Below are 23969 nucleotides of genomic sequence, written 5' to 3'. Positions count from 1 at the left end.
TCACGGTCGTGTCGGTCGTTTCACTTTTTCTTTCAGATTTATGATGGCTGTTAGTTTAATCACCTTGTCCGACTTCTCATACAATTCACGTATGGTTCGCAAACGACAAACAATTGTTTATTTTTTACGGAATTAAACCGTAGTGAAAAATTTGTCTCGGAGCTGTTGTAAATAAAGTTTGAGCGTTTTTAAAGCGGTCAGCTGCTTCGTTCGGCATCACAACAAACATGGCGTCGGGAGGCGGCTAACTGGAGAGGAGCTCAGGAAGATCCTCCACGGACGTTTTAATTTAGAGTTTTGTACTGAACCGCAGATTATTTTTGCTCGGCCCGATCTCAAGATGGAGTCCACCCCGTTTCCAGAAGAGGTTCCGGAGAGGACAGTGTGTGTTGTCGGGTCGGAGCTGGTGGAAAACTACACTGTAAGCTAGCTACGTCCTGGTTCCCTTTAGCTCAGCGATAGTTAGCTTAGCTTTTAGCTACCCTAGCTTCAGGTCTGACAAAGTGACAGTGAATTATTGTTGAATAATTACTCTGTTAGTGAATACACAAAATGTGCAGGTATTATACGTATTTTTAAGTGAGTCGTTCTGTCTTAATCCACCTGAGTAAGGACTAAAATTACGCGACTGAAATGTCAAGCTAACTGCTAACCGCCGTGTTAGCCGAGCTGTCATCGCCGGTGTCAGTGTTCAGAGAGCTTCTTCTCAAAGATGCAGACATGACAGCCCACTGCAGCCTTTCACATCTTTGCTAGGCGTTATATTTTATGTCTACTTGATGTAACGGTCTGTACTGTAAGTTTTGACAGACAGCAGCCAATTACAGGGCTAATTAGAAAAGCATGACAGTTCACCAGCCCCACAGCTCCTCCACTCCTCCACTTTTATCTTCTTTCTTTACATCTCAGCTATTTTTAATGAAAGACATTTTCGTCCAGAAAAAAGCGGCTCAGAGAGGAATGTATGTTCTACCCTACTGAACCTTGATATTGCAGTTTTATAAACAATTCTTTACACAATGTCTGATTATTGGAAATGATTAAGGGGCTTTGAGCCTCAGTGGATGGAGAATTGATGGGCTTGGTTCAAGTGTTAGTAAGACTTAGTTTCTCTGATATCAGTTGCTTGTATAGAAAATGTATGTGTCTGTTCAAAGAAAGTTAGTGGTATTCCTTGACCGTTCTCCATGCAGCTCAGGAACACCTTTGACTGCAGAATTCAGGCAGGTTGTGATTGATGTATTTTCATGCGCAACCAGTCCACAAGACTCCAGATATACAGTTCCAGCGGTCAAACAGTTTATTACATTTCATGCAATTACAACATTGCAAATTATTTTGCTCCTCGGTCTTAAAGAAAATATTCTGCCTTCCCTCATGAGCTTGACAAAGACAATCTGCTACAGAAAATGTGTCTTTCCTAAAGCACAGCTCAAATTCCTCATAATCATTTAACCACAAGAAATCAAAATTAATAGAGGACATTTTAGGAAAAAGTACTCTTGTCCCTTACATCATCATAGACAGGACAGCAAAACAATTAACCTCATTCTCAATTTCAGCTAGCTCACACAGGTACTCATCCCTGACTGTCTGTTTATCAGGTCTACATCATCGAGGTGACAGATGGAGAGCACAAGTGGACTGTGAAGCACCGCTACAGTGACTTCCACGACCTCCATGAGAAGGTAAGAGAGATGAACCGGAGCAGGGCAGCTTGTGGCTGTTTGCCCTCATCAGTCGTTAATGTGCTTAATGTTATAGGTGTGATCGCTGTCATTACATATCTGTGTTGTAGTCAGTCTGGAGCGAACTAACAGCAGAACAATTGCGATTATGTTTTGAGTTCAGGTCGGTGCTGTGAAGCATGAAGCATATTGTTGTCTTGTTGGTTTGAAATAGACATATTTTGTGCTTCCAAGCGCCACAGTTAATAATTCAACAACCAATTATATTCAGACAGTTCTCATTAGCGATGCACATTATGGAGTCAATAATTAAAATAGCCTCCTGAAATTGCAAAACTATGAAGAAGATAATAATGAAAAAGCCTTCTTTTATAATTAACCAGCTTATTTTCTGACTTTTCAAGTTTATAATTGGCGTAATAAAAGACATTTATACTGACATGTTATTCATTTATTCACGTGTGTGACATTATACTCATTACGCATATGCTGATTATACTTGTGGCGTTCATTCACAATCACAAAGGAACCACACCCAACAGCTGTTGTAAGAAGAGACTCCATGTTCTCGGACATTTCCTGAAATTCCATTATCAGAACAATGATTAATAATTTAAAATGTTTCATCTACTCGTGGATATAACACACAGACCACAGATGTATCATTCATCCCCACTCATTAACAACTGTAATCAGTTACGCCAGTGATGCACCACATCCTTTTGTGGAGTGCAGTAATGCACAGCTTAGACCAGACAATGTTGACTTAAAGTGGTCTGTGTTTGACAAGCAATCTGCTGTCTCAAAAACGATTGGCAATAGTGTAAAGTAAACATGAAATAAAGTACATAATGGCCTGACTGCAGAAGAAACAGGAGTCTGAATTCAAGCCTGCAATAGAACAGAAATCAGGAGCGATCCATTATTTTTGTGGCTTATTAATAAATTGTTTAGTAAACTGTACAACACACAGCAGTCTAACCCCAAAGATAATCAGTTTATAATGATGTAAAACGTGTCATCTGTCCTCACATAAGAGAAACTGCAAACAGAGAATGTTTGGCATTTTCTCATAATAACTCGATGTTTTAATGTGATGTGTGTTTCCCTTCAGCTGACGGCAGAGAAGAAGGTGGACCGGCGGCTGCTTCCTCCAAAGAAGATGTTGGGGAAGAACTCGAAGAGTCTGGTGGAGAAGCGGCAGAAGGAGCTCGAACTCTACCTGCAGACGCTGCTGCAGCAGTTCCCACAGGCCACGCCCACTCCGCTTGCCTGCTTCCTGCATTTTCACTTCTATGTGAGTACACCTGAAGCTAGACCAAGACCAAGATCAGAGGCAAATCAGTGCCTGTTCCCGTGTGTGGCGATCATCGCGTAGTTTTGCCAGATTAAATGACAGAAAAGTTGTGTAGTGTTTTGCAACTGAAGTCAAGTGGCTCAGACATTACCTGGTTATATGCTTCAGCCTCAGGTGCTTTGATTATAACAAGAGGAAGATATAACATGATAAGATGCTCAGATACTCCAGAGTTCCTTCCATTCAGCCACAAAAGAATGTTGGGTGATTGAGTCTGGCTCGCACTCTCACAGATGTTGGATGAGTTCGAGTTCAGGACTCTGCAGGCCGCTTAAGTTCTTCCACCTCAAACTGGAAAAACCATTTCCCACTGGACCTGGCTTTGTGCATGTTGAAACAGGAAAGGACCTCTCCCGAACCTTGGCCACAATGCTTTTAAGCACAACAGCATATTGCTGATAAATCACCAACGATTTATTGTACTAAAAAGCTAGATGACTGTCTAAAGAAAAAATGACAATTGTTTACTGGCTGCTTTTTCTAAAATGTGAGGATAAGCTGCCTTTTTCTGTATTATACAGTTTTAAGCTGAGTATGTTTTGGGTTTTGATTGTTGGTGAGAGAAAAGGAGGAACTTGAAGTTGTCATTCTGGGAAAGTTTGATTGTTGTTCAAAGAGAGACATTTAGACATTTAGACATTCAATAGATTATACATTCATGTTGATTTTATGGGAAAGATAACCTTTGTGACACTAAACCCAGTTTAAACTGTTTTTGTTTCATTTTGTTTAGTTTTCAGGTTTTCAACGTGTCAAAGTTGCTGATAGGCACAAATGGTTTGGACAGTGATATGCATGCACTGTAAGAAAGAGTTTGTTTTTCATTTCAGTAAATTACTATTATTAACCAGATTTAGAAGTGCTGCTCGAGGCTGCTGTCAGCAGTACTTTAAGGCTTTGTGATGTCAGTGACTGTGATCATATGATGATGTCAGTAGAACAGCAGACCAGTGTTTTCTGAGTCCTCCGGACTCTGCATAGCAAACAGCCGATAGAAAAAAATCCTCATGTGACCTGAAATGATCAACACATCGCTGTCACAGAGGAGTTTAAATGATTACAGAAAACAGTTTTACTATTGTGTATTATTCAGCTGCTCTAATGCTGCATTAGGAGATAACTACTGTGTAATGTAACTGTGATGAAAACAATGATGTTCACAGACTGAGGTGAGGAGTCTCACTGAGTGTGACTAACATCGTGTTATCCAGCTTTGTTTCACTTGTTTTATGTTTTTGTTTTGCCTCTTGTTCTAAGCTGGTTGTCTGCTTTTAATGTCTTCTCTCTCTTAGTATTTTTTTTTTTTTTCCTGAGGCACTTTGTGACATCTGTTTTTGAATGGTGCTGTACAAATAAAACATATTGTTATTGTAATGACTCAAACACAGCGAGAGTTTTTCCTAATTCCTTTTTAAAGTATAGCATCTTTGAAAATCATCAGAGAGCGGTGGAGGAATTAGAACATTTAACCCTACTACTCTACTCTACTCTTACCTGTTTGTTATTTTGGAGGTAATCCAGTTTTTAACGAACTCTCTTTTCTCTTTCAGGAGATTAACGGCATCACGGCAGCACTGGCTGAGGAGCTGTTCCACAAAGGTTTGCTTCCTTTCTGACCTTTAACCTTTTTTTATCTCATCTAGTGTTTTTACAACTCTGTCAACAATTAATGAGACTTCTTAAGAGTGGTGTGTTTCCACTCCTTGTCGCTGTAGAGGATTTCTGCCTGTAGTTCTTCATATATACTTTTAATTTAAGAGATCATCAAGAGATTATTTAAGAGAACATCTTAAGGATGTAAACATGACATATTTTTTCACATGGCTGGTTTTCTTTCACAGTTACTTATTAAACCTAAAACTGAGTTGACTCTTTGATTCCACAATGACATGATGTTAAGTTTAAATGTTTTATCCTGAAAGACTTTGCTGTTGTTTTTTGGTCGCTCAGAGCCCCAAAATATTTAACTACCAGTTTTAAGAGCTTATGATCTGTTGCAGCTGAACCAGGCTGCTCAGCAGCTGTAACAATCCAGTTTCCACAAAACAATTATTCAAGTTTCATCTCTCACTGGTCGCCTACAGTTCAAGTTTGTACACAAAAAAATAACTTTACTTCCTTTATAAAAAACCTTATTATTGTAAGTTTGGGTTATTGTCAACATCTGGTTTGTAGATGTTGTCCTGTGAAACAACAGCTGTGAGCAGTAAACTGACTAGCCTACAAAGAATGTAATCGTTCAGATGAAATCTTGCACTGTGAGCAGCTTCAGACCGCTGTGTGTTTGTTTCTTGTAGGTGAGCAGTTGCTGCAGGCTGGCGAGGTGTTTTCTCTCCGCCCTCTGCAGCTTTACTCCGTCTCCCAGCAGCTACGTCTGGCAAAACCAACCTGCTGTAACGGAGACGCCAAGACCGACCTGGGACACATCCTCGATTTCACCTGCCGGCTGCGATACCTCAAGGTCACACACGTCTCTTTATTTAACTCAAGTCCCCTTCATTCAGTGAAGTGTTGTTTTAAGGAGCAGAGGTAGTGAATGTTCTCACTGGTTTTGTCTCTGTTCAGATGTGTGGCACCACAGGTCCAGTAGGAACCAGTAACATACAGGAGAGCAGTCTCCCCTTCGACCTGTCTGTGTTCAAATCACTTCTGCAGATAGAGGTACTTGTCTGTTATTCTGTCTAAGAATTACTCCTGTCTGTACACATGTAAAATTGCAGCCTCATTCATGCCACACACAACCCATATATTTGATAATCGGATAAAGACTATTTATAACAGACTGTGGCTCCCGGTTAGTGCAAATATTATGGATGGATACGAAGAGGGAAAGCTCTGCTGGCGTTGCTTCTCATCAGACAGAGCAGGGTTTTATCAAAATGGATGGTTTTATGCAACCAATATGATAATTTGCTCCATTCCCTGCAGTGTTTTACCCTGGTGGGGTACGACTGTCTGTGGTATTACTCTGGTATAACTTAATCTATCTTTGTATAAGACTGTACACCAGCAACAAGGGAATACTAGATCCTGAGTGGTTACAAAAAACCTTTTTATAATCAAACAGCTCTCACACAGCAGCCTCATGATTCCAAATTTTTATTTGCAGCAAACCATTAATTATCAGTTCTTGTATTTTTATTGCTGGCAAGCAGAATAATCTACTTTTTAAATAAGAGACTGATTTAAGAACAAATGACACACTTGATTGCCTCTTTATATATATAAATGTTCAATAATTACAGTTTGACACCCCTGCAGTTTTGAATAAAATCTTAATAGTGTCAATCAGTAACCATGTTGATGGAGATTTTATTTTGACTTTACAGAAAATCAATTAGATATAAATTGGAATGATAACTTCTTGTCTCTCTCGTCGCTCTTCAGATCAGCGAGTGCAGCTCTCAGCAGATTCGAGGTCTGCCGTCTCTGAGGTCGAGTTTGGCGACTCTGAGTATCCACCGCTCCACGGAAACTATGATGGTACAGTTTGGACGAAATGCTACTCAACGCTCTACCCTCACCCCCCAATTCCCAAAAAGCTGGAAATGCTGTGTAAATCATATTTGAAAACAGAATGTCATCATTTGCTAATCATTTTTGACATGTACTAAATTAAAAAAACACAATATATTATAAAGTTGTGGAATGCTCCAAAAACAAAACGGGTTCCTTGTTAACATGTGATAGTATCATGATTGGGGTTGAAAGGGGCATCCTTAAAAAGCTCAGTTGTTCATAAGCAAGGATGGGGCGAGGTTCCCCACTTTGTGAAACACACGATTGTATAAAGAGTATTACGACATGGCCTCAGGAACAGTTAAAACTGTTGCTGGTACATAAAGTTTGTTTGCAAACGATTGGAATTGTATTTATGTTTCACACAGCGTCCCAACTGTTTTGGGTCAGGTGTTGTATGTTGTGTGATATACGTGTTCTGGCTTCCTCCAGTCGATCCTGGTCCCGGAGGCGAGCGAGTTCTCACAGTGGGAGGCTGAGGGGGCGGAGTCTGGCTGTCCTGTCACGGCTGTCATTCCCGTGTGGAGAAACCTGACGACGCTGGACATGAGTCACAACTGCATCAGCACCATCGACAACTCGGTGGTGAGACATGCCCACCAAACCTAAACAAAGTGTGCTCTTCAGTCAGATGACCGTGTTGTATCAGTAGGTCGGGTCGTTAATGTTAGATTTGAGGTTCCAGACAGCATTGTCTGTGTGCTGAAACAGGGTTTTTCTCTGTTGTAGAAACTGATTCCTAAGGTGGAGTTCCTGGATCTGAGCTACAACCAGCTGTCCACAGTGGAAAACCTCCAGGTATGCGAACATGTGATGAAGAACACATCAACTCTATGAGGACACTCATCCTTTTTATATTAGTGTCATCATCATTTCAAAGGTTGCAAAAAATCAGCAATGGTGGTTATGATATGTGATATACCGCTATGCTGTTTTTAGATTGATCAACATACCAGTTAGTGTTATTTTACACTCGAACCCAGAACCAAAGGGCAGCTGCTCTTGACAGGTGCAGCAAGACATCCCTACAGTTTGTCATTAAGAACTGTACTGACCTAACTGTTCTGTGGTTGCAGCACCTGTACAATCTGGTCCACGTGGATCTGTCTTATAACAGCCTGAAGGTCCTGGAAGCAGCTCACACCCGTCTTGGCAACATCAAAACCCTGAGCCTGGCCGGCAATCAGCTGGACCAACTGACCGGCCTCACTAAGCTCTACTCTCTAGTCAACCTGGACCTCAGCCACAACCAGCTGGCTCAGGTGATCACATTGTGGATGTCTCGATGGTCTCGTTGTCCAAGTGATGTAGATGCATGCAAAGATATCTTTCTTTTTCCGCCTTTATTGTAAAGAGTGCAAGAGACATTTCCCACATATTTTTTTTGTATTCAAAGAAAGTCATTGATTATCAATATTAATGGCAAATACCCCACATGTTTCTCTCTCCTCCATTTTCTGTCATCTCTCAACTGTTGACTCTCCAATGCACACATTAAATCAACTTAATACTGTGAAGAACAACATCCGACCATAGCTCTTGTGAAAAATGTGTGTGTGTGTGTGTGTTTGCAGTTGGAGGAGATCAGGAACATCGGCTCTCTGCCCTGTTTGGAGAAACTCAACCTGTCCAGTAATCCCATGTGCATCATCCCAGACTACAGAACCAAAGTCCTGGCCCAGTTTGGAGACCGTGCAGCAGAGGTACACCACCAAAGCAACAACGCAGTTAAAAGTCCCGCTGAGCTACGCAGGCAATTGAACCAAAATGTTGTTGTTTTTTCCTGAAGTGTTACTGTTGCTCGCACTGATAATAGTGTGGTTTTCTTTATTTGTTTAACATTTCTTATCTCAGGAAGTTCCTTGAGATTAAAATCTATTTTCAGACCTGTTCAATAAAGCACCCGCTTACATAGTTTGCAGAGAGAGCAGACAAGTTCAGCTTAGGAACAGCCTTTCTACTTTTTGGTTAATCAGAGTTTTAGCAGCGTTTTGAACTCTCCCAGGGAGACTAAATCGTTAAACTGGCTATTCCCTTATTAGTGCGCTGCTGTTTTGCTGCTACTAGCACTGCACAAATAAACAACCGGCACCACCACACTGCTTCTCTCTCTGCTGCTGTTCACGCTGATACTACTTCCTGCATTTGAGAAACATTTCTAAAATGAGACTGTACCTGTCAGATCAAGATCTCATTAAAGTTGTTAATGCCCTGGTCTGTCCCCAGTTAGACTACTGCAGCACTCTCTACTGTGATATAACGGCAGCTAGACTTAATACTAGCACAAGGAGATTTGATCGTATCACTCCATTTATTTTTAGCTTCACATCACTGGCTACCGGTTACATTTAGGATTGATGTTTAACTTTTAAAAGACCTTCCTAGTCTGGCACTTAGCTACCTCACTGAGCCTCTGGTCCCATTTGTGCCAAACTGTAACCTGAGGTCCTTTTTTAATATGGCTCTGCTGGTTGTACCAAAGTCTGGGGTGGTGACTAAGAGCGACCGGGCTGTTGCTATAAATGCCCCCCAGACTCTGGACACTTTTAAATCACTTTAAAAACTATTTTTTACATAACATGGCTTAACAACAGCTGGTTGTGTGAGAACATTTCCTTTTCTCTAGGCTTAGTACTTGTTTTAAATGCTGTCCGTCATTGTCCTGATTTCGCTGGTTTAATTGCCTTTTAACTTGTCTGTACAATATTGTATTTTATTTTACGGTTCAAGCACCTTGCAGCCTTGTTAAGAAAGATGCTATATAAATAAACATAATGATGATGATGATGATTAGTATTAGTATTATTACTGGTACAAGTACCACTACTGCCACTAATATAGAAACTGCTTATGCTACTATTTGTATTGCTTCCACAACTGTTTATGCTACTTCTAATACTAAGAAGAATGTGCGTGCATGTGTCTCTTTGTCTTCTTTGACTTTGTGTCCTCAGGTTTGTCTGGACGGTAAAGTGACGACAGAAAAGGAGCTGGACACAGTGGAAGTTTTAAAAGCCATTCAGAAAGCCAAAGAAGTCAAAGACAGGATGAGCAGCGGCGACAAGAAGGTACGCTGGGTCACACTGAGTCAGACCCCAGAAGACAGTACGAGACCTGCAGTGATCAGTATTTGTGGTCACATTGTTATTATTTAAGTCCGTTATCTTGATATACCATTTATAAAAATGTTAAAAAGTTCAAATAATTGATTTTTCATGTATATATCTGTGGAAAATAAGTTATTCTTGAATCTCTTTTCACACTGTAGAGCTTAAACCAAGAATGTTTACTTTAAACATCTTTGTGAGTTTCTCCCTGAAACCCGCTGTAGTGGTTTTATAATTCTAACCTGATCATAGAACAATAGTCCTAATATCAAGTTAATTACTAACAGATCTCTGACGCCTGAAGCCTGACCAGCTGTTTTGAAAACACACTGTGTCAGTCACTACAGCAGCCTATTTTTGTTAACCAACGTTGTGTAATAAGCTGCTGACGTGTTTGTTGGAGTTACAACCTGCAGATCAGCAACTAAAACTGGACACCAAAAGCAAAACAAGTTGACCTTTTTAGATTCAAGAGATGCACATCAGCAGCAGAGTTAATGTAGCCTATAAATTAAGAAGTAGGGACATAAAAACGTGTGTGTGTGTGTGTGTGTGTACGTGTGTGTGTGTGTGAGGTTGTAATCTTGCTTTGAAATTTGTAACAATAATGCACCAATGTAAACTTATCTGAGCTAAATCTGTGCAGACTGCCGAACTGTGTTTGGGTCTATAGTTTGTGGACCTTTTTTGTAAGAAGCAAAAATAATTTTCAAAATTTTTTGCAATGAGCACAAGTTTGAGCCAAACGGTTTCCTCCCGCACAGGAAGACTGTAGGTTTGCCGACAATTGTCAAGGAGTCCAGAATAAACTGGCTTGCTTCCTGTTTGGATGACTTTCAGGGAAAAAGTGCAGTTTTTAAAGCTCTGCTGCTGATGGAGCTGCTGGTTGCAGGTTTTAGGATGTGATCTGGTTGATGATGCAGGTGACTGCTTCTCTCTGAAGGCTTCCTCCTCTCTGTCCTCTCGTCAGATCAGTGAGGAGACCAGGCTGTCTGCTGCTGCACCTCCTCACCTCTCCTCCTCCTCTCCTCCCTCCTCCTCTTCATGCTGCTCCTCTGCTGTTGCTCCTCCTGCTGTCACCTCCTCTTCCTCTTCCTCCTCTTCCTCCTCCTCCTCCTCCTCCTCCTCCTCTTCCTGTCCGGCCCAACAGGCTGCCTGCCCCAGCCAAGGTAATCATGTATGTATCAGGCTGTGCAGGGCTGAGGGAGGGGGGACATTGGTTTTTACTTCTGCTGTGAGGCAGCGGTCAGACAGACCGGTATGTTTCTGTGCTCCTTGGTGATTCTTTAAAAACATCAGCTGACTGGAGCTGCAACCGCTGATTATTGATGAATGACTGTACTGACTAATTCATTTACCAAATTGTTGTTTGAATTGATCATTTCCTGTCCATCCACTAATCAATTGATTGACCTATAATTTCTTCTGCGTTGCTTTCAATTTAAACGGACTGTACATTCTGCTCCTGATGTGTGTTTCTTGTACACCCGTTTGACAGATAGCTAACAATTTGTGAAAGTCAGGGGCTTAAATACGGGTTTAGCTAAGCTTGGCACAAAGACAAAAAGCAGTGAGAAACTGCTAGTTTAGCTCCATCAACATTTAAAAAAAAGAAGATAATCTGCCTTCCAAAGCAGTCCGAGGTGTAGAGAAAACACAAGATCTGTCTGGCTGCTGCTTTCAGTGAAGTTTAGTTTAATTCTCGCTGACTTTGCCTTTTTTCTTCAGATGATGAGGATTATCAGCACTGAAGCAGCTAACTGTGAAATGTTTTTCCATTGCAGTCGTGGGATAATCAGGGTATGGTTAGGCACAGGGCGGGATTATAAGTCAGATTATTTCTTTTATGATTTGTTTCAAATAGCAGAGCTGTTAACATATGAACAAGTTGCAGGACGTCACCACTACTGCAGTGGAAAAATCACAAAACTTTCATCAGGTTAGCTGATGGAGCTTAAGAGTGTCTTGTTCTAGCCTCTAAATCAGCTCAGCTGTGTATTTCCTGTTGTAGATGCTTTGCTTCATGCTCAAACTGAGATCAGTTGCATGTTGTTTCAGCCGTTTTATGTGTTCAAACTCTGCCTGTTAACATATAAGTTCACTAAGCTGACATTTGTTCATTGTGAAAGTTGCACTGGCTTCATTAATTATGACATCAAATGTAACTGTAATAAGATTTACACAAGCCAGCTATTAGAATAGAATATATGGCATTCACTACCACTCGATATCTTACTCTAAAGCACCAACATCTCAGACCAAAACAAATGCATGCATTTTTTTACTCAGTAGAGTCGAGGAAGCAAAAGAAGGCAGCTAAATGCACAGTCAGAAATGAATCTAGATTCTGTCACTGGATTGTTTATTTCTTGGCTCAAATGTTTTTTACAGAAGTATATTTTGTCCACCAAGGAGCTCTGACCAGTTCATGCCTGAGGGGGAAAAAAAGAAAAAAATCTAAGGCAGTGTTCTGGCAGAAATGTTAAAAATCCCTTATTTAGATGGCTTTCATTGTGAAATTCTTAAAAACATTTACAATGCATGTGAGAAATGAGCCGAGTAGCAAACCAACGCATAGCGGCTGAAAGCAGCAGAGCCTAAAAGCACCTTCATCACATTTTGTTTCAACTTCCTAAAAACTGTAGACTTTTTCTTTCAGTTTTTTTTACTGAAGAGTTACATTTTACACTCACACTCACACACAGAGAGTTATGGATTAGAAAACAGCTGGTGGAGCACAACAGGCGAATAGTTAATCATATCTGATATTAACTATTGTTTGGCTGGAGGCTGTGTGACACCCTGCTAACGCTCACTAACCATCTGTGACACTATTATTTGTTCTGGCTGAGATTTGAATGTGTGAATCTAAACCACAAGAACCAAATGCACGTCTGTGTTTTTTTAAGCCTGACCTGTACAACAGGATTTGACTGTTTTTTCGTTGTTAATGTTTTGTTTTTGTTCTGTTTTAAGCTTGTGTAGGTTGTCACCAGTGATTAATTTGTATTACATTAATATGCTATCGATTATTGTCTTGAATAATCCCAATTTCCTAGAGCCCAAGTTGGTGTCTTAAAATGTTAAGTCAAGGAACAGAATCAAATATTCATATAAAGAAAGTAGAGCCATGAAAATCATTGCAGCATGTGAACACAATTCATTTAGCTCTAACTTTGTGAACACTTATTATTATATTATTCAGACCCAATATAGTCGAGAAATAATCAGCAACACCACCACTGTCAGTCAAACTTTGCTCCTCACCATCAGCGTCACTGATCTGTTTGGTTTCCTGTTTTCAGAATTGACGAGCAAAGAAGAAGCCACCGCTCCCCCCAGTGTCCTCCCTCCTGTGGACGCTGCGCCTCCCCCTGCAAGCTTTAACAACACTGCACACCTCCTGTCTGCTGACTCTACCCAGGTCAGACACACCTGAAACACCTGGAGTATATAATCAAATATCTGCGGAACTTGCGGGATTGCCATTTGCATCAGCTGTGCTTTACTGCTAATTTGCATATTGCAAAGTGTTAGCATGCAAACACACTAAGTTAACCAGGTAAACGTGTGACAGTGACAACATGACCTGCTAAAGAGTTCTGACAAAGGCGTTGTGAACAAGTTTGTATGCTAATATTTAGCATTTAGCTCAAGCATTGCAGTGCTTAAGGACGACAGCGGAACATGAGGCGCTCAGACGGATAGATATTTGTGTTCACCGTGCTTCTAATGTTGCTTCATGTGTTTGTCTGCAGGTACAACAACCTATTGTCAGTCTGTCTGAAAACACACACTGTGGAGCTCCCACAAGTATTACTACTACAACCCCTACTATTACTGTCTGGTCAGTATGAAATAATAGTGCTACTACCATAATATGAATTAAAGACTCTAAATAAATATATAGACGCCGCTTCTTTAATCTGCCGTCTACAAACTAAGCTTTTTGAGCCATGGGAAAGCTTTTAATGTGAAAAATCGGTGCAGGAAGTGTTGATGTTCAACGTGTTGATGATGACAAAGAAAACATCAAAGTAGAAGTGTCTGAAAACTGTGATCTCTGCTGCATGTGTTACTTAATTTACCTTTGACTTTATTGACCCACAACAGTAGAACGTGATAATAAAAGTTAAGAACATTACAGATACATTTGGTCGAATAGCAACAGACATGTTTATAAAAGTGAAATGAGCTAATTAGACTGCTGAAGCGAGTGAATTATATACAGGAAGTTGTATTTTAACAGGTTTTTCATCCTCATGACATCGTGGGCAATGAAAATAAATCTCCACCTCTGTGTTTCTCTCCAGTTGTGTCTGCTGCTCCTCTTCCTCCTCGAGATCACCTGAAACGACTTGCTTCTCCTGCAGCAAAGACTGGTGTCCTTTACTCCCTACTCATCTGCTCTCCTTCTCCTCCTCCAACAAAGACTTCGTTACCCAGCTCTCCCATCGTCTCGGCTCAACCCTGAAGGAGCAGAAGAGAACGACGAAGGAGGAGGAGGACGACGAAAAGGACGAGGAGGAAGATGAGAGGGAGGAAGAGAAGATACTGGAACCCAGAGAGGTTCAGTCCCATGTAGAGGACACCGAAGTGGGAAGTCCCAGGTAATTTAACCAGCAACCTCCTCTAATTAGGTTCTTTTCTTAGTTCTTCTAACTGTTTTTTTAGATTCACATTGGTTTCTGAGATCTCCTAAAGTCCCCACTGGTTTTCTGTGATTCCCTCGGGTTCTTACTCGTTTTTCGGATTCCCAAATGCTTTCCAAGATTATCCTGAAATTTCCTGCTGGCTTCAGGAATTCCTGAACCCTTTACAGAGATCCCCCATAATTCCTACTGTTTGATGTTATTCCTTTAAGTTATTGCTAATTTGTGGGGTTCCCAATGGTTTCTGAGATTCTCTCAATTTTAAGCTTGTATTTGGCACTATCATAAGTTTCTTGTGGTGTCTGAGATTCCCAATGTTTTCTGGAACTTCTAGAACTTCCCTCATTCTCATTCTGCTCATTTTTCCAGTCTGGGCTCCAGGGACGGATACTTTGAAATGGGTCTGGATGACTCTGTCGAGGAGTCGGTCTGCTCCTCCTCCTCATCGCTCCCTGTTCCTCCTGCAGAGGAGCCCGGTGGCCACCAGGGGGAGCTCTGTGACGACGAGGAGGAGGAGGAGGCTCAGGTTAGCAGGGTTCTGTGGTGCTACTGTCTTCAGGTGAAGGACGAGGTGGAGCAGAAGCAGGTGTGTCTGGTGCTGATGGACCGGGTGTTGGGCCTGCTGTACCTATCTGATGACATCACTAATCAGGATTCAGGTAAGCACCAGTTTCAGCCCGGAAACACATGTGGAAGTTGTGGATGCGACTCATGTTTGTAGCATGAATTGTGTTTTTTTTCCAAAACACAACAGTGTTGGACTGACAACAAACAGAAATCTTAAAATGTTCCGCTGCTGCAAGTTTGGATAATTTATAAAACAAGTTCAGTGTTCTTCAAAAAAACAAACAAATCTGACAGACAGATGCAGCACCAGACCTAATGCAGAACTTTGTTTAGTTACCGGAAGTGAAACAGAGCTCGAGTTGTGTGAAGACAGAAAAGCTTGTCATGTCAGCCTTCCTTAAAAGTTGGAACAACAACAAAGACATGGAATTATTGAACATGAGACGGATGACCTTTTTGTTGAACAGAGGAAATGTGTAATAACAAATGAGAACATGAACTTTGTCTTAGACACCTTGTTTTTCTTCTTTTTTTTTAAATATAACAGAATATATTTGGGTTTAAGACTGTTGGTTGGCCGGAAACAAGCAATGTGAAGATGTTTATTTGGACATTAGATAGACCCAACAATTGAAAACAATCTGAAGATTAAACAATAATGAATCTTTAGTGGCAGCCCTTATGTACGGCAAATTGCACGATTTTCGGTTGAACTGTAGTGGAGAAATGATTTTGCTACATGTTGAAATATTAAGAGCAATCTGTTCTCCTGTTCTCAGACCAGGAGCAGAGTCCTCCTGTTGAGGAAGTGCTGTCCAGTCTGCAGGTTGACCTACTGGTGCCATACTCTGAGCTTCTGCTCTCCTCCCAAACTGACCTCCCCGACTCCTGCCTCGCCTTCGGCCTCCAAACTGGTTCGACCCGCTGGTACATCTTCTCCGAGCCCGACGAGCTCCGGCAGACCAGGACCGAGCTGAAAATGCTGATCCAGGTCAGAGAGCAGCACCTGAGTCATTTAGAGTCTTGAAAGTTGACTTTAATTTCTGCTGTAAAGTTGTGAAAATGATGAGAATCATAAAGGACACAGGTTTCATGCGTTGCCATTTTTGATGCAGTTATCAGGCTGAGCTTTGAGGCAACATCTGTAAAATGAAAAACCTTCTCCTTTTTGTTTTTCCAGGCAGCAGGGTCTCAAACTGACCCGGAGCCTCCTAACACTCCTCAGCTCCTCCCCCGCTCACTCATCAACTCCTGGGAGCTGGAGGAGAGTCAGGGAGCCCAGGGAGGCTATCCTGCCCACCTCCTCCCGTCCGCCTCACCCTCCTCATCTGCCACAGACACCCATCCCCTCCTGTCAGACATTTTACCCACGAGTGATGATCCCAGCCTCCCTTCTCTCCTCTTTCTCACCCACCGACACCTCTGGGTGCTGAAGACCGACTTCAGAGAGCTGGCAGAAATGGAGAGGAGGAGTGCTGACCTTCATCACGCTTCCTCTTCCTCCTCCTGGTGCCGGCTGGTCCGCGTACCCCTCGGCTCTGTGGTGCTTCACCCGGGAGAGAGAGCGTCTCAGGTCGGGGACAGAACCAGCAACACTGCCTGCCCTGACCCTAAACACCACCACAGGTACAGAGGCTTTGAAAGTATCCACGTGTCAAATTTAAAGGACTGAAAAAACTGATTATTATTATTAGTGGTATTGTTTTTTAATCTGCTTTTTAACCATCATTTTGTGTCCAGGAGGAGTCACACCGTGGAGCTGCTGCTGGGCGGCCAGAGGCTGCTGCTGCTCTTCCCTCTGGCCCAGGACAGGAGCTCCTTCCTGGTGGGGTTGAGTCAGCGGAGAGCCTCTCTGGAAGGGCTGAAGATGGTAGCCATGACCCGGGTCTGCACTCCCTGTCCACACCAAGGACACCACACACAAGGTGAAAACCAACTAACTGACCAAGACGGCCTTATTTCAGATGATGGTTTCGTTTAGCTGGAACCTTGTTTGACACCTCCTTGTTGTTGTGTTCTCAGGCCGTCACAGATCCAGAGACCAGTGTTGCTGTAACAGTACCGGGAAATCACACAGCAGCAGCAGGTGCACTTCTGAAGCTCGTCTGTTCAGTCCAAGATAGATTATCTTCTCTACGTGTACTTAGATCAAGGCCATGCAGTGTGACTCAGTTACAGAGTACAGTAAACACAGTATACTTATCTTATCAGGGCACTCATTTATCAGTGAGTGTATAAAACATTTATTTATCTAAAATAACCTATGAAGCAGTGCAAATGCTGATAGACGTCAATGAAGCTGCAGATTCAGCACTTAATCATAAGAGTCTGACCGATAGATTAGATTGGCTGATTTGATCTAATCAGATAGACCAGTAGGAGCTTTACGTATGTTGGGTGATAAGTAAAAAGAGACATCAGAGATACGTTAGAAGTAATTCACAATCAGTGTCTCACTTACAGATGTTGTTTAATCGGTTTATTTTGACAGCGTAAAATGTTCAGCTTAGTACATATTTTAGTCACAATTGTTTCAGAATGCAAGCACATATGTCATTGTTAAAAATCGAAAAGTATTAGAGTTTCTTAAAGAAGCACAGGAGTCATGTTCTTTTCCGACAGCTGCTCTGTAGCAATCATGAGAGATGACTTAGTACTTTTTTTCCTCTCTCCTCCTCAGCTGGGACTCTTCTCGCCTCCAGATGGAGGACAACCATCCATCCCCCCACCTCACTCCCGGTCTGTCCCCAGGATTGAAGCTCCTGGCCGGGCTCGGAGGACAACAACTGCTGGCCTACTTTCACAGATATATAGCAATGGTAGGACACAGAAACACACACACACACACACACACAGTGGTCTTCCCGTGCTCCCTACCCCCCGTGTCTCAGTATGACAGGATGCAGCTGTTTGACATGGAATGTGCTGCTTTTCATTATTGATACATATGCTGATGATTTTCACTATTAATCAACTTGTCTATTGTTTATCATGAAATTACAAAAAAGTGTCAGAGGTGCAAAGAGCACAAAGTTCTTCCAAAATGTTTTTTCTTTTTTTTTGGATTTTGAAATTCAAACATTTATTTCTTGTTCAGTCTGAGGCGGAGGAGGTGAGACAGGTCTTGTGGCTGTCTGTGGTTCTCTACAAGTCTCCAGAGTCTGAGCTCACCTGCTGTCTGCTGCTCTCCAATGATACGATCTACTTCCTGTTGGAAGACTCTGCCTCCTCGCTCGGTCATCACTCAGGTAGGACAAACTGATGTGACATGTTCACTGTGTTAGAAAAATATAGCATTTGAAATCACAAAATGTAATGGAAGTTTGCTTCTGCTCATTCTCTCTTTGTATCTCTCTCCATCTCTACATCTCTGTCAGTGTTGGACATCATGGACTCTGGAGATCCGGATGTTTGTCTGTGCTGCTGTCTGTCCATCAGACTGTCTGAGCTGCTGTCCGTCAATGTGGGACTGTTTGACCAGTACTTCAGAGTCGTAGGTTAGTGGAGATGCACACTCTTCGGTGTTTGCAGGTGTCATACAAAGTTTTATCAAACTGTGGTGTTGATATCACTCTATGTCATCCTCTTACCTTCTTTCTCTCTCTTTTTGTGTTTGCAGGTCGTTCGGCCGATCACATCGTGTGCTGTCTCAGCAGGGACAGTTATGGAACAGGCATCTTCCTTCAGGAGCTGATGTCGGCTCTCAGTCTGCAGCAGCAGCTTCCTGCTCCAGAGCCGTCAGATCAGGACTTCTACTCTCAGTTCACCAACACAAACACGGGTAACTACACAGGGTTGCAGTACACCTCCCTTAACACGTGTGGTCCAATGTCAGAACTTGGACATTTAAGATTTAAAATACAATTTTGCCCTGCCCTAACTAGTTTGTGCTAAATTAGAACAAATCATTGAGAAAGACTAATTGCTGACCAGATGTTAACATTAACCTGGTCAAGAAGGATGATTTCTGTCTCCTTCCGCAGGTAAGATGCAGAACTACGAGCTGGTCCACAGCAGAGTAAAGTTTATTTATCCCAGTGAGGAGGAGATGGGAGACTTGACCTTCATCGTGGCAGAGAGGAAAACTCCAGTCAGCGCAGCTTCCTCGTCCTCACGCTCCTTCAACGTCCTGCTGTACCTGCTGGTCTTCCAGGTCAGAACTTCACCTGTGATTTTTGGGGTTAACGTGCTGGAACTGTTTCTAGAAGAGCAGCAGTGTATCCATCTTCTGCCTTTTCTCTGCATTGTTTCCAGCCACAGTGCAGTTTGCCAGATATGAACAATGTGCGTTTGGTTTTGGCCTCCATACAGGCTTGACGCTGCCAAACCTGGCAACCTCACTGTGACGACATCAATTCAGGACGCTGCACATAGTGACTGTGCCAAGCTGTAGAAGCTGTTGTAAATTGTTCCCACACATAACAGGAGTGTTCGTTGCTCCGTATCTGCTGAATGTGTTTGCAGTATCAACTTAAAGGGAGTCAGTAACGACAGTGCTGTGTTCACAGCCTTTATCCACTGCCACCAAGGTTTTATAATCCCTGTGATTTATATGTTATGCAGGGATGATTTCTTAATTTGCTTTGCCTTGATTTTATATTTCCAGTCCTTGTGTTTGCTTCTGTTTAGTTATTTTAAACTCACTTATTACAATCATTGTTATTTGTATCACCTGCTGATCGTTCCTTTCCTTCAGGTCCAGATTCCCAGCAATCTGCCCAGCCAAGGCTCCACTCTCTCAGGCCACTCCCCCTCTGTTTCCAGCTCCGCCCCGTCCCCTGTCCTCCAGCCCAGGACTTTGATCCTGACCAGCACCGATGTGTTCCTGTTGGACGAGGACTACGTTAGCTACCCTCTACCAGACTTCGCCAAAGAACCTCCCTCCAGGTGAGCGCACAGACCGTTTTGGAACCTTTACCTATCTTTATCCAGGGGAGTGACTTAAAAGCAGAGTTATTTACAGCGATGGCCTCTGGGTTCAGGAGGCAGAGCTGAAGGAACATTGAACAATATAAACTGTCAAGCATGTATTCCCCCCTGAATGCGGCACATTTCTAATTTGGCAGCAAAAAAAAAAAAGAAGAAGAAGCTTTTCCCTCTTGTTTGTTCTCGTCTGCTGCTGGAAAAGAGGAAGTGGAGCAGACACTGGCTGGCAGGCAAAATACTGTGTGTGGCGTGCAGAGCGTTCAATCACAAATACTGATGGTGTCACAGGGGAGATGGAGCACTCGAGACATAAAACAGTTGAAATCAATATTAACTGAAGCCTTAAAAAACAGAACATCAGATCAGTTGCTGCGAGGAGGAACAGGAGACTGACTGAGCAAGAAATCCAACATCATAGTAGCTTTGTTACAGACTCACCAGTGACCTTTTGTAAATTATTTTGCAAATCCATCTTGCCAGGCTTCAAGCTATTCTCTTGTGGCTGAACGCATAGAGAGTGAACCAAACATCATCCTATGAGGAAGCACTAGGAACCACCTTAGGTTTAGATTTGGGGACAAGTGAGAGAAGCGACTTTTCATTTCAAAACAAAAAGAGGTTAACGTAGCTGCCGCTGAAACATCGTATATATCATAACTGGTTCAACTTTCTTAATTGAAAGAAGAGCAGAGAACGAAACTGAAGGCTTCTCTCACTGGAAAGTATGTTTCCACTCTTCTGTCAACTTTGGCAAGAGTTTTAATTTACCAACGTGCTCCACTGGCAGGGCTCCCTGACTGTTGATATTGTTGGTCGAAGCCAGTGATAAAGTGCCTTTGCCTTCCCTTTTCCAAACAGTTCCTAGCGGCGCCTTTCCAGATGGTTTTGTGAAACGAACCATATGGTGCGTCAGTTTAGTTAAATTACTCTTGAAACATTTTTTGCAAGCTTGACGAAACAGATGCACAACACTCTGCTCCCTCTTCTACCTGCAGAACATTTTTTAAAATTAGGTTTCTGGGGTGAGCCAGGGTCTTTTTTTTCCCAGTGTTGAGTCACATCAATTTAAGTTCTTTGGCTACAAATGAACTAACACTTACATTGCCTTTCATTTTAATGCTTTCTGGTCTCTGGGAAATTGAATCCTACTTGTCACTGAGGATTTCAACACACCAATATCAGCTGTGAACTGTGTTTGATAACGTGAAAAATCTCCTACACATTAAATATGATTAGGATTATCTTTTCTTTTGTCAGAGAAAAGAAGGATTGTTTGTTTGATTGAGGTGATTTCTTTAAGGTTATTGTTAGGGTTTTTGAAAGTATGGTTGTCATTTTTCTCATTATCATCTTTCTCATTCTGTCCTCTTGCAGGGAGCGGTACCAGCTTCGTGAGGCTAGGAGGATCCGCGACCTGGACCGGGTCCTGTTGGGGTACCAGACCTACCCTCAGGCTCTGACCCTGGTGTTCGATGACCTGCCCGGCCCCGACCTGCTCTGCCACCTCACCATGGACCACTTTGCTGCCGCAGAGGAGGCCCCACTCAGAGGGGGCGGGGCCAGTGGGGGCGCAGAGGGCGAGGTCCAGTGGTGCGTGTTTGTCCCGGGAGCCGACAGCAGAGAGAGGCTGATCTCACTCCTCGCTCGCCAGTGGGAGGCGCTGTGCAGCCGGGAGCTCCCCGTTGAGCTCACTGGTTGATTGGTCAAAGAGGATGACAGACAGATGGGTGACTGTTCAGCACATGGGAGCTGCTCAGCCTGATGGTGGAGTCGGCGTGTGACCAGGATAGTTTACACAAAGATTCAGGGCTTGAATGGCTGTTTTAAAGGGCTCAGTATGCTTCAAACAAAGTAGTTTGTGCAGGAGCAATAAATCAGCGGTGCACAGAGACGAACGCTGTTCACATGAAAAGATACAGATGTTGTGTGAAGGATGATAAAAGAGAGCTAGAGATTGTTTTAAAACACACAGCGCAGAACTTTTGGCTCCCCCCTCTGGCAGTGACAGTAATTACACACAATTAAGAACGGTTTTGACTCCAAAGACTCCTCCATAGTCTTTGCTGTAGCTTAGTCATATTTGTTCTCCTTCAGCCCTGGCAAACCATACTTAGTTGGTTAAGTTAAATGCATCACATCAGCCTCAGATTCCAGATTTAAATAATATAATAATGCGAAATACAGAGAGATATACCTGGAGGTAAAGTCTTTCACTCTGGCCTTAAATACAATCTAGTTGCACACCTCCCCACAGGTGTGCATGTAGACTGGACAAGTTGCCAACCACATCATATCACTGCATGCTGAAGTTGTTTTAATCAGCCGTCTGTGGAGATTACTTACAGGAAGTCTGCCAGAAATAACAAATAAGGGGGTTTTCTTTAGGTTCTAAACCTTAACATTCATCTTGGCATTATGTTGCAGAAAAGGATGAACCAGTGTAAGTGTTGGCCGGGTGTTTTATTGTTCTGCTTGTCATTTTTATACTACTTTCAAACCAAAATTAGGGTGTGTACATGTTTGTTTTTTTAAACCCACTCATGATTGGCAATTCACTCTTGCGACATTGCCAGGGGGCCGTTTGCCTCTCTGTTTTTGTTTCCTGTTCATCTTCTTGAAAGCGCCAGAAAAACAGGCAACAGTAGGAAGCAGCAGATCATACATCTCATCAGAATACATCCAGCTAGCATTGAACTTGTTTTAGAAAGTGTTTTGCAAAAATAGTCTGAATTAGATGGATATTTGTTCTGTAGCTCTTGACAGAGAAAGGTCTTGACCTCAACACACGTCAGCATCGCACCTGAGAAGGAGATTTCATTGATTGATTATGTGTTCACATCATGGCCGAGCTGAACCAGAGGACAACCTGTGTCTACCGCAAGGGCGATTGATCTGAGAGTTAATCCCAATGAATATACATTGACTTTGCGCACAAAATTCAAATGTTTGTAGCTGAAGCATACTGGGGTCTTAAGCATTACTTCTTAAAGACTGAAAGGGATGTGACTGAAAAAAAAAATTGTGGGCTTGAAGGACTAGGCGGACACAAGGCCGCCATAACAGACAGAAGAGACCACGTGGAGCCGAAATATAGGGAGTTTCTGGCACAACCTCATTTTCTTTTAAATTGTCTCACACAGAGGACATTTACTTATTTGGTGGATGACTTGATTGACAGACAGACAGACAGACTGGTGTCTCACAGCAGGGGGCGCTGCAGACAGTCCACAGGAGTTTTACTAGGTTTTAATCAACATTTCCTTCAAGGACCAGCTTGACATTTCTGGTAAATCCTCTTGTCCTCTGCCCTCCCCAGAGTCAGATTAAAAGATCAGTTTCATCTGTGTGTCCAGGACAAAGATAGGTCCAGGACGTGTTAGCCTAGCTTAGCACAAAGACTTGAAGCAGGGGGAAACTGCTAGCCTAGCGTTATCAAAAGAGAAAATATCCACCTTGGAACAACTCCAAAGCTGTCTGATGTAAATGTTATTTATGTAAAGTTGCTCTTAAAACCAAAAAAACACTTTTATATATTTCCATTTGTACATCTGTGCGGTCTGACTCTGGGGAGGGTGACAAGAGGATATCCCAAACTGATGTTTTAAGTAGGACACACACACACACACACACACACACACACACACACACACACACACACACACACACACACACACACACACACACACACAGCTGCTTGGCACAATCTGCTCTCTGAACGTTTTATTCCTTGCACATTGTAATTAATGAAGCAGTATTGTTGAACTGTATATTGTTATTAATATTGTATTAATATAATTGTTTTGGGACGGACGGATGTTTTCCATCCTGAAGCAGATTTTGTACTAAACATGAAGGTCCTGATGACGTTTCCAATATGAACCCTGAAATGTCATATTTAGTATTATCATTGAGTATTATTTTTTATAATTTCTTTGTGTTTAATTTTATCATTTGTTACGTGTTTTTGTACTCCAATTATCGACAGAATGGGAAGCCAAACAGTGTTGGACCCCTCCCCACCCTTCACCACTGTTGTTTATATCATGTGTTGTTGTCTTGTTAAAGGGGAATGCCACTGAATTAAAGTGTACATGAAGACATGTAACAATATTCCTGTTTCGTTAAGCGACCGCAGTTTGGCTTCTTTGAAAAT

The 23969-nt window shown here is 42.3% G+C and overlaps 1 protein-coding gene and 1 long non-coding RNA gene across 3 annotated transcripts; one reads left to right on the top strand and one right to left on the bottom strand.

Annotated features, from left to right (window-relative positions):
- nisch (nischarin) lies at window positions 1–23464 on the top strand. 2 transcript variants are annotated; one of them, XM_030420555.1, is made up of 28 exons: window positions 1–421; window positions 1605–1688; window positions 2803–2985; window positions 4596–4644; window positions 5343–5506; window positions 5611–5706; window positions 6433–6528; window positions 6997–7149; window positions 7294–7362; window positions 7641–7826; window positions 8139–8267; window positions 9519–9632; window positions 10642–10840; window positions 12977–13095; window positions 13430–13518; window positions 13985–14281; window positions 14693–14982; window positions 15670–15881; window positions 16071–16516; window positions 16631–16815; window positions 16913–16976; window positions 17571–17709; window positions 17988–18138; window positions 18268–18387; window positions 18510–18671; window positions 18874–19043; window positions 19587–19777; window positions 21191–23464. In XM_030420555.1, the coding sequence occupies exons 1-28, from the start codon at window positions 341–343 to the stop codon at window positions 21513–21515; spliced, it is 4563 nt and encodes a 1520-aa protein (XP_030276415.1). In that variant the 5' UTR covers window positions 1–340; the 3' UTR covers window positions 21516–23464. The 2 variants fall into 2 exon arrangements, with proteins under 2 accessions (XP_030276415.1, XP_030276416.1); XM_030420556.1 differs by lacking the exons at window positions 13430–13518; window positions 13985–14281; window positions 14693–14982; ... (9 more) ...; window positions 19587–19777; window positions 21191–23464 and having other exon boundaries at window positions 10642–10848; window positions 12977–13089.
- On the bottom strand, window positions 17355–18708 carry LOC115583574 (uncharacterized). Its single transcript, XR_003984391.1, has 2 exons — window positions 18481–18708; window positions 17355–18165 (listed from the first exon to the last, which is right to left on the bottom strand). It is a non-coding gene; the product is annotated as an uncharacterized LOC115583574 (long non-coding RNA).
- Window positions 23465–23969: the final 505 nt, after the last annotated feature.

Source organism: Sparus aurata, chromosome 6 (assembly GCF_900880675.1).
Source record: "Sparus aurata chromosome 6, fSpaAur1.1, whole genome shotgun sequence".
NCBI lineage: Eukaryota > Metazoa > Chordata > Actinopteri > Spariformes > Sparidae > Sparus > Sparus aurata.
This window is presented reverse-complemented; position numbering and strand designations above follow the sequence as displayed.

What these genes read in the sequence shown, in the direction of transcription:
- nisch (XM_030420555.1), top strand. Translation starts at nt 341, where the DNA reads ATGGAGTCCACCCCGTTTCCAGAAGAGGTTCCGGAGAGGACAGTGTGT. An exon ending in AGCTGAAAATGCTGATCCAG is followed by an intron (nt 15,882 to 16,070) that starts GTCAGAGAGCAG and finishes TTGTTTTTCCAG; the next exon opens with GCAGCAGGGTCTCAAACTGA. An exon ending in GCCAAAGAACCTCCCTCCAG is followed by an intron (nt 19,778 to 21,190) that starts GTGAGCGCACAG and finishes GTCCTCTTGCAG; the next exon opens with GGAGCGGTACCAGCTTCGTG.